At 45.3% G+C, this 10,242-nt stretch overlaps 1 protein-coding gene across 1 annotated transcript; it reads right to left on the minus strand.

Moving 5' to 3' along the window:
* Positions 1 to 782: 782 nt before the first annotated feature.
* LOC140515518 (uncharacterized) lies at positions 783 to 2,961 on the minus strand. Its single transcript, XM_072626273.1, has 2 exons — positions 2,218 to 2,961; positions 783 to 1,838 (listed from the first exon to the last, which is right to left on the minus strand). The coding sequence occupies exons 1-2, from the start codon at positions 2,888 to 2,890 to the stop codon at positions 1,183 to 1,185; spliced, it is 1,329 nt and encodes a 442-aa protein (XP_072482374.1). The 5' UTR covers positions 2,891 to 2,961; the 3' UTR covers positions 783 to 1,182.
* Between the last annotated feature and the right edge of the window lie 7,281 nt (positions 2,962 to 10,242).

Raw genomic sequence — 10,242 nt, forward strand, 5'->3', positions numbered from 1 at the left:
TATTTTTATTCAATGCCCCCTCATTTGCGCTGGAGGCTACCACTACTCCCTCTGGATCAACTGTTCCAGTACCTCCAAGGGCATGTTATGGCTCACTTTGGAAACCCAGTTCTGAATCTGTGACTCTGTGACCAAGAAACTTTTATTTATTAAAAAATTAAGTTAGTAAACTTTTAATAAAAAATAATTTAATCAATTTTATACACACCCAAGGCATATATGAATTAGTTTTGTCAAGTGGGGGACAAAATCCAAATAAAGGCAACACAAAGAAAGGAATAAAACTACACCAAGATGTTTAAACTTTTGGGTCTATGTCAAGAATTAACAGAAAGAATTGGTGGATAAATGCATGCATAATGATGTAATGAATACACTAGAATGTAGTTAAATCAAATATGATGAATGCAAAGAAGTCCATTCATACTGAAATGAATCAAGCTAGGCAGAAAAAGGAGATACAGAAGACTAAAAGTGCTTACTAGGATTATGTAAGGTGACAAATGAGAACGGGGAACAGATGGCCAAAGAATTTTACCTGAGGCTTAGGAGGCCTGCAAAGTTAAAAGTGTGTGCTGAAATTATCTGGTATATAATTATTAAGTGTGTTTCATCAGTAGACTGGATATGCAATTTTGCCTTCAGACCATTTTTGAATAAAAATGTTGGGTTTTGCTTTTAAGAATCCACACAAAAAAATCAAAACCTTGAGCTCCTCACATAGTAATGAACTGTTGCTTTCAGTGGTTGATAAAGAGATTGCAGGAAAAGAAATAGACATATTTATGGTCAAACACAATTTTATTTAAAAAAAATATGAACTTCCAATTTATCTAAGTTCATTCCTAGCAACTGAAGATTTTTGTTTTTGGAAGAGAAGGCATCTGAACACTAAATTCTTTCCAAGGTCACCTCCTCACCAGCATTCCTCCCTTCCCATAGCTCGTTTCACCCTCAACTTTCCCGTAATCAAACCAAGAAACAAGGTTCAAAGTAACATTAAACAAGCAGGTTTCAAGCTCAGTATAGACTGCAACAGAGAAACATATAAATGGGGCCCTCTATCTTCATGGGGAGGGGCAAGAACAGGTGACTTCAGGGGATACTGAGTCAGCAAAGGGCCCCAAAACATGGATCAAGAAGGCGCTGCCCCCCCACCCCCCCAGCTAGTTACCAGTCTTCCTAGGTACCACCAGAGCTAGGGGCCCCACCTCTGTAAGATCTGCGCCAATATCCCCCACCACGCCAGTGCGTCTTCGTAGGGCCAAAGGCTGCTCGGTACTGGCTGTGGCTCGAGCTCCCTCCACCACAGACGCCATAGGGGTTGCTGTTTCCACCGCGGCCATGCTCAAGAGTACCTCGGCCTCGGCTGATGATGCGACGGCGGGGGCCACTTCTCTCGTCAAAGCCCAGGGTTCGGCTTGGGCTTGGGCCAGGGACAGGGCCAAGGATACCCGGTCTTGGGTTTGGGCTTGGCCCAGGGCCAAGGAGACCTGGTTTGAGGTTGGGGCCACGGCCAGATTTGGGGCTAAAACCTCGCTTCTGGCTTGGTCCCCTTTTGGGGTCAAGGCCTAAGGTAAGCACCTTAGGGGTCCAGGTCACCCCAGCAGGCCTGTGCTTTGGGACCCCCACAGGTATGGAATTGGGGCCCACCATAGATTGGGGATCAGGGTCCCAACCAGGTTGTGGGATGGGGCTCCAACCAAAACTGGGGTTGGGGATCCAGGCAGGTTTGGGCGTAAGGATCCAGGCTGGTTTGGGGCTCCAGGCAAGCTGGGGGATGAGACTTCCAACAGATGTGACATCAGAATCTCCTCCAGGGTTGAGGTAGAGACCCCCTATTGATTTGGAGTCATGATTACAATCAGGTTCAGGTACAGGACCCCCCTACTGTTTGGAATCAGTGTTCTTGGAAGGTTTGGGGCCCGACCACCCAGGAAGTTAGTTTGGGGCCCGACCACCCAGGAAGTTAGTTTGGGGCCCGACCACCCAGGAAGTTAGTTTGGGGCCCGACCACCCAGGAAGTTAGTTTGGGGCCCGACCACCCAGGAAGTTAGTTTGGGGCCCGACCACCCAGGAAGTTAGTTTGGGGCCCGACCACCCAGGAAGTTAGTTTGGGGCCCGACCACCCAGGAGGTTTGGAGATGTAGTTAAGGATGTGGATAGGGCTAAGGGTGGGGCTGGGGTAGGGGTTAGGGCTTGGGTTGTAAAAGAGACCTGCACGAAATCGGCTGGAAGATCTCCAGATGTAGCCGCTCCCTAGCACAGGTGGGTTGAGCCTCCACGGGTCCAGTTCCTCCTTGGGCAAAGCCTTCTTGACCTCCACTCGGTGGCCTTGGATGGGGTGGAACTTGATCACGGCAGCCTTGTCTGCAGTATTGTGGTCAAAGAAATGGACAAAGCCAAAGCCACGCTTCCTGCCCGACTGCTTGTTGATTTTGATCTCAGCCTTCTCCACAGGTCCGAACCGCGAGAAGTATTTCACCAGGTCGTTCTCGTCCACATCACTTTTGAGGCCACCCACGAAAATCTTCTTGACTCGGGCATGGGCCCCTGGCTTGCAGGAGTCCTTTCGGCACACTGCCCACTTCAATTCCACTCGGCTGCCATCCAGCGCGTGGGGTGAGGCGGCCATGGCTCTATCAGCCTCAGTCATACAGGAGTAAGTGATGAAGCCAAAGCAGCGGGAACGGTGGGTTTGGGGGTTCGTCACCACTGCACAGTCTGTGAGGGTGCCGAAGGCCTCAAAATATGACCGAAGGACCCAGTCGTCAGTTCTCGGATTGAGCCCCCCAACGAACAACTTACAAAGTTGGGCATTGTACAACACCGAATACCTCTGGCTGCGACCCGACCCCTTGGGAGCCTCTGGATCTGGGGCAGTAGCCATCCTTGAGGATGGCAGAGCCCTTCGCGGAGAAGGAGAGGCTGCAGGAGACCGAGCAAGCAGAGTGGCGGGAAAAGTGAAAAGAGTGTCGTGTGCACTAGTAGCCCTGCTCAGTGCGCCTGCTCAGAACAGCTCAGCTCAATGGCTGTTTATAGTCACTAGGTCAACGCCCCCCCCCCCCCCCCCCCCCCCCCCCCCCCCGCCCCGTGCGAAGATGAGTAACTGCAGCTGAAGGCCTTCCCTTAACAAAGGTGAACTTAGTCCACGGAGCCTTCCATTTAGGTCCTCCCTTGTGCAGGCCACCTCACAAGGTAATATTAGTCCATCAGATTCATCAAATTTTGACATGAAAGATGTTTTTAAAAAGAAAAGCAGCAAACAATCCTAGAGACAGGCCTTAACTACCACGCACTTCCTGGTCTCCCCCTTGCAAGAAAATCCTTTAAAAAATCAGACGTATTCACAATCCTAGAGCTTAACCGCAACTGCCAAGCATCCTCACCTTCACCCTGTGCCCCAGACACATACAGGGTAGGACAAATACTTGTGAAAAATAGCAGTGCTATTTCCTAAAGAGAAATCATATCTCCCAAGTCTCTGCTGTCACCAATACCTTTTTCCATTCTTTGTTTTCTTTTTGTGATTTTTTTCCCCGCTGGATACTCTAATATTCACTTTAATATTGTATCCCTCCTTCATCCTCTTCCCAAAAACACAAAAACCATTATAACCTTGCTGAAAAGAGAAAACTTATGCCAGTATACTGGAGTGGTATGCCATTTCCTTCTCCAGCTCATTTTACAGAAGAAGAAACTGAGGCCAGTGGGGCAAAGTGACTTGCTCAGGGTCGCATGACTAGGAAGTGTCTGAGGCCAAATGAGAACTCAGGAGGATAAGTCTTCCCTATTCCAGGCCTAGTGCTCTACCCACTCTATCCCCTGTGTCACCTAGAGACATAAGCTACAGATAATAAACTTCCCATTTTATATATGAGAAAAATGAGGCTCAGAGAGGAAATAGGATTAAGTCAGCACTATGACCCTAAGAAGTGCCAGAGCTGGGATGTGAATTCAAGACCATCACTCAGGCCACTCTACTGCCTACTATGTGCCTACTTTCTGAGGTGCCTACTATGTGCTAGACACTGTGCTAAGCTCTGGGAGTACAAGGAGACAAGAGACACACAACGACATACCAACAAGACATACAGGGGATAACTTGGGAGTACTGAGTTTTTCTTTTGATTGAGGATCTAGACTTAAGAAAATGATGAAGTAAAGGTGAATAATGCAGATTCAACTTCAAAATGAATTGTATTACAACTTGTTAAACGTTGACTGACCTTACCCTTGATCAGCAGAAGTGCTGAATGGGCTGAAAATCCCCTTCTGTTCTCCCTTCCCTAGAGTAGAACTCCTTGACAGGGCCTTCCCTTCAAGGAATTTCTACTCTATTCAGAGAAAATCGCAGCTCATAGGAAATGTGAAAAGCCTGAAGATGATTAAGATTGCCTATGAGTGCCTTCCAGGCTAGCATTGCTGCCAATGTCTCCTGGATGTGCTTATTTGCATAAAATCTCCACCATTAGAATAGAAACGCCTTAAAAGTGGGAATAGTTTTTTCTTTTGCCTTTCTTTCTATACCTACCTAGCATCCAAAGCAGTCCTAATTAGTGAACATCTGTTCATTTACTAATCACTGTAACACCCTTCACCAGTGTAGCCATACCCATTGGAGAGTTGCTTTTCAATTTTTATCAGGAAAGTAACATGATCACTCTTTGCTTTGCAGAAGCTAGAACAGTATTTAGCAGTGAGAGGACCTAGATTCCAATTCCAACTCTGCCATTTGCACAGAAATGGCTATTGGCAGTCCACTTTATCTGTGAGGGCCTCCGTATCTTCATCTGGGAAAGAACAGTTGGGTTGGCTGACCTTGGAAAGCCTCTGCATTTTCTCACTAGGATTCTATGATTAGTAGAGGAGACCATTGAGGTAGTTCAGGCTTAAAACACTTATAAATAGGATATCAGCAGTGGCAGTGGAAAATAAGGTGAGGCTGAGAGATTGCAGAGAAAATCACATACAGTTATAAAAAGTGAGCCTTAAAAGTGAACAAGGCAGCTAGGTGTTTTAGCGGATAGAGCCCTGGGCCAGGAGTCAGAAAGGCTAATTCAAAACCAGCCTCAGACACTCACCAGCTGTGTGACCCTAGGCAACTTCTGTTTGCTAATCCGCTGGAGAAGGAAATGGCAAACCACTCTAGTATCTACCAAGAAATTACCATGGACAGTGCGGTACATGGAGTCACAAAAAATCGTACACACTTGAAGAACAACAAAAAATTAGCAAGTGATTGAACCTCTTTCGGATGTTTGTAAGACGTTTCCTCTGAATAGGGTAGAAATTCCTTGAAGGAAGACATTCTCTAGGTGTCTAGGTCCAGGGGAGGGAGAAAAGGAGGGGGTTTTCAGCCCATCCAACACTCCTGCTGATCAAGTGTATGTCGGTCAATGTTTAACAGATAGCAATACGATCCATTGTTAAGTTTAATCTGCAACATTCATATCTTCTCCATCATTTTCTTAAGTCTAGGCCCTGGCCCTCAAGCTCTAGTTTGTAGGCTGAAGATTTCCTAAGTGTACATGCTCACACTGACTTGGCCAATCTGTTTCCAGCTGGCTCCAGCCCAGTCCAGTCTCAGGGGCCTCCTTCAACCAACGGAAACGGCAATGGAGGGGCTCCTGCATTATAGGGTGTGGGCCCAGGTAAAAGGAAATGGGCTCAGTAGATCTGGGCTGACTCACCAGGAGCCTTTTGCCTGTGACTGGTGAGCCAGCTGCACCTGGTTTGTTTGTTTGTTTAAGATATCCACATATCAAAGATGCTAGAGGATGCATCTTACCCAGAGGCAGTGGTGTGAACTAACGAAACTCTGCCTATGCCTTTCACCTTCATTTCCCTTGTCTCTCCTTCCCTCCCCAGCTGCCCCCTCCACCTTTCAGAGACAAGTGGGATCAATGTACCTTTCATCAGTTACCTAGGTTCTTCCTGCCGAGCCTTCCCTGCCTAAGCTGTGTTTGTAATGGCCCCTGGGCCCCAGCTCAGCAAGCATCCCACCTCTAATCACTCAAACTGTCTGGTTTGCCACCCTTTGCAGATCTCTTGGAAGGGTGCAAATTAGTCCCAACTTGAAATTCCTATCTGGCTTATCTACAGTGAATTTTATTTACTGGCTAGCTTGCTTCCTATCTCTGTATCTTTTTGATGTCTTTGGGTAGGAAAAGACTCTGGTTGTAGATTAGAAATTCCGGAGAGCAGATGCTCTGTCATTTCCATGCACCTTGAGAGATGCCACATGCAAATAGACACTCATTAAGTGTTTTTTGATAATTCTCACACCTGGGGTTTGGCCTGGCTTTGAACCAGATTAAAGAGCCCTGGAATGGTAGCATTTGAGGATGGTGTATACTATAATAGAGACTAGAAATCCACAAACATTTATCTCTCCTTGGAGAAGAGCAGAGCCTGGTCCAACTTTTCCCCTCCCCCACAGTCAGTTGTTGAACTCCAGGGAAAGTCCACCCTTTGATTTTCCCAAGACCTCTGGCTGGGGAGTAGGTCTGGCCCAGCCCCTGATTTGCTTGGGATCATTAACAAATAGTATGACTTTAATGGAACCAACTCTCTGAGAATAAAATGGGGGCAGGCAGGGGGAGCAACGCCAAAGAAGCAACACACCACGGCCATTACAGATCTACTCTTAGTTCAAATTAGTATCCATTCCAATTTCATTACAACAGAGTGAAGTGGAAGAAATGGGTCCCTCAGAACCACAAATCAATACATAAACCCTGATCAATGGACCCAAGGCTCTGCTGGATATTTGCAATCTCTCAGAGCAGTTTGGCAGACTGGAGCAGGAAGCAATCCATTAGGTTCTGAAAAGAGGAAAGCCAATAAAGGTAGGCTAGATGTCAAATTCTAGCATCCCTCATCCATCTGGGTTATGAGAGCTAGCCTCTGGAGCCTCCACCTTCATCACCTGAAGCTGGGCTCTCCTACAGATATGGAGGCTGGAATTTTGGAACTTTTCATTAGTTAGTAATTGTTGGGATCAAGTGTGTGTGTGTGTGTGTGTGTGTGTGTGTGTGTGTGCACGTGGAGGAGGTAGCAACAAGTCAAAATGGATAGTTTCTCACTGGAAAATGGGAACCCTGATTCTGGCCCAAGAGTATCACATTGATTAAATGTTTCAGAAATAGAAATAGAAAACCCCAAACATATACATTTCTCTCTGGAACCTGCCCTCTTCCTTTAGAAAATGAAGAGCTAGGTGTGCCCCTGGGAGGGAAAGCATCCACTTCTCATATGGCACAAGTCTCACTGATACCATGCTTTCCCCAAAGGGAAACTTCAGCATGTAGCCATGATTAGTCACAGGCTGCATCTGTCACACTTTATCATGTTCCAGCTAAATGAGCTATCAGAGTATCCTATGAATTACTGACACATTTGGGAGTCTGTTCCTAACCTGTAACCAAGATTTATGGTGACCGCCACCACAAATCCCAAGGTGACTTGTTCACTTAGAGATGTGGACTGAAATCGCATGAGGCCATCACTGGGCTATGACACAGCAGTCTTGCAATTAGCTACTCGCCAGGGCTCAATGACAATTTATACCCAGTAAAAAAACAGAAAGACTATCAAAAACATAGCTGTTAAGATTTTATATATATATATATATATATGTATATATATATATATATACACATATATGTGTGTGTGTGTATGTATATATTTGTGTGTAATTATCATAGACTACAGTTGAGTTTTAATATTTTCTGGGTGCATTAGTCAAGACAGTTTGAAAACATAAATTGAATTTGATCTCCAGGGACTTTGCTTTTCATCGTCCCATCTGAAGAAGAAGTCTCATTTTGAACTCTACTTTGTATGTAATTCATTGAGTGAAGACTCAACCCTGGAGTATGTTGGACTTGTAACTGGCTCCCAGAAGAGAACATCTGTCAAAAGCTTTTATCCAGCCCACTGAGCTAGCCCTCTGGTGAAGCCTGGTGCCCCCAAAGAGCGCTGGAGGAGAAAGTTGTATGAAGAAGGCATTGGAGGTTAAAACACTTTACTATTTGAGAAGAGGGGGAATGACATGCTACCTGGCATCCAAGCCTGGTGGGGAGGGAGAACTCAGAGTTAAGAAGAGGTTGTAAAAGATTTGCGCCTAGAGAAATTGAGTCAATTGTTCCACTGGGAATTTGGGAGGAAAGAACAGATGACATTAAGCTTCGACATTCACAAGAACGATTTAGTTCTACATTATCCTGTAATTATTAAGGCTCTGCGGGCCCCTGATTTTTCTGCACAGCCTCCATTTCTGCCGAATGGCTTAGCATACCCACAGTGAGAAAATGTGTAAAAAGGAAAAACTCAATGAATTTAATAATCTGTAGTTGGCTTCACTGCCTTAGGAGAGGATTCTAAAAATATATAAATTATTTCAGGGTCACTTAAACTGCTAGCAAAGAATGTAGTTATTGGTTAAGGTAATGAAGACTGAAGCTAATATTCAAAGTGACTCCCCCCCCAAATTAAAAGGGAAAGTTTCATTTCTAAAGTGCTTAGAGAGCAGAATGTTCAGTTACTGTGGGCAGTTAGATGCTGGTGAACACAATTCCCCTCTTAGACTTTTAGAGGATAGAATTTTTCTTTGCTCTGTAATCATTTGTCATGTAGAACCTCCATCACTTAAGTCTGGGGGAGCAGCAGGGTTCTACCACACAGAAATCGATGACCAGCACCATCTTGGAAAGCGCTAGGAGGGGGAAGGGGAAAATATGTCTTCACAAGCAGTACAACAGCAAGCAATCCTTTGTATTTCCTACTAGCAGCCCAAGGATGAGGCAACACTCACTTGGAAATACCAGGAACACAGGTCATCTCAGTGGTAGGTCAATTGGATGGTCAAGTTTGGTGAGTTAGGACCCAAAGGACATGACTAGAACTTTGGGAAAATCACTGTCGGCTGGCCCTACAATGAAAAGAAACAGCACTACTCTTACCTAAAATGAGCTCTCGTGTAGTCAGTCAACAAGCATTTGTTGTTTACTCTATGCCAGGCACCGTGCTAACTACGAGGGATATAAGACAAGAGGCTGTCCTTAAGGATTTCATGTGCTGGTACAGAACGTGAATAATATCACTCAGTGCCTGAGACGCAATAGCTGAATGCTTCAACAGCTCTGTATTTCAAGATAGATTGTCTTCAGATTTCGTAGGACAGCTGGGTCTACACCTACATTCCAGATCATATGGAATACACAAATATGGTCGATTCTGTTTATTCAGGTGATGTCTATGGCTGCTTAGGGGAATGGGGACATGTCCTGGGCATGCCTCTCCAAGGGCTGCCTTACTTGGCCCACAATGATACAATATTTTGCTTTTCTTCAGGTACACCGTGCCAGTGTTGCCTTAGTCTTGCCATATCCACTTCTGCTACCCAGAAATAAGCACAGAAATGTGAAGAGGGGAGCAGAAGGCCTCTGCTTGCATCTAATGTCCCCCTATAAAGAAATGAGCCATCCAATTTGTATCAGAATCTCGGGGTGCTGGATTTGGAGTGAGGGGCTTGGGTGTGAAGCTTGGCTCAGCTACTTACTACCTGGGTCACTTTACCACTCAGGGTCTGTTTCTTCCCCTGTAGGATAAGTGGATGTCTAGGGTTCCTTCAAGCTCCAAGACCACAATCCTCTTTGCCTTGGTCTTTCCTAAAAATCAATTATAATATGGAGCTGATAAGCCTACTTTGTCTTCAGTTCCACCACCGTACCATAAAACTAGAGCAGAAAAAGTGATGTCCCATTGCTTCCTTGTGTTTCTCTTATAGAATGGTGAGGTTTAAAAAACCAAAACAAGGCGAAATGGGTTCATTATGGATTCACAAAAGAGGTTGGACACTGCTCACTTGAAGGTGTTTTCCTGTTTATGCAAACCATATGGGGGAGCATCTGAACTTGTTTCCATAACAGAGGGTATGCTGAGGGTTAACCTGAAAGGGTCACCTGTCCATCTTGAGTAGACATAGCTTTTCCCAGTGGGCTGGGTTAGCTTCAAGGTCCCAATTTCAAGGCTCAATATTCCCTTTTCCTTGCCCCACAGAGATTTTTTTAAAATTTCCCTATCTATGATCCCATTTTCCATTTGGGTCTTGTAAGGCTGTCTGACTTTTTAATGTAATGGTCATCTTCATATCTTAATAAAACAAAAATTGAATTATATGCACGACTGGGCAAGCATGGCATGGCTTTTGCTAGCATATGTAAGGTGTGGAAACCT

The sequence above is a fragment of the Notamacropus eugenii genome, chromosome X (genome assembly GCF_028372415.1).
Source record: "Notamacropus eugenii isolate mMacEug1 chromosome X, mMacEug1.pri_v2, whole genome shotgun sequence".
Lineage (NCBI taxonomy): Eukaryota > Metazoa > Chordata > Mammalia > Diprotodontia > Macropodidae > Notamacropus > Notamacropus eugenii.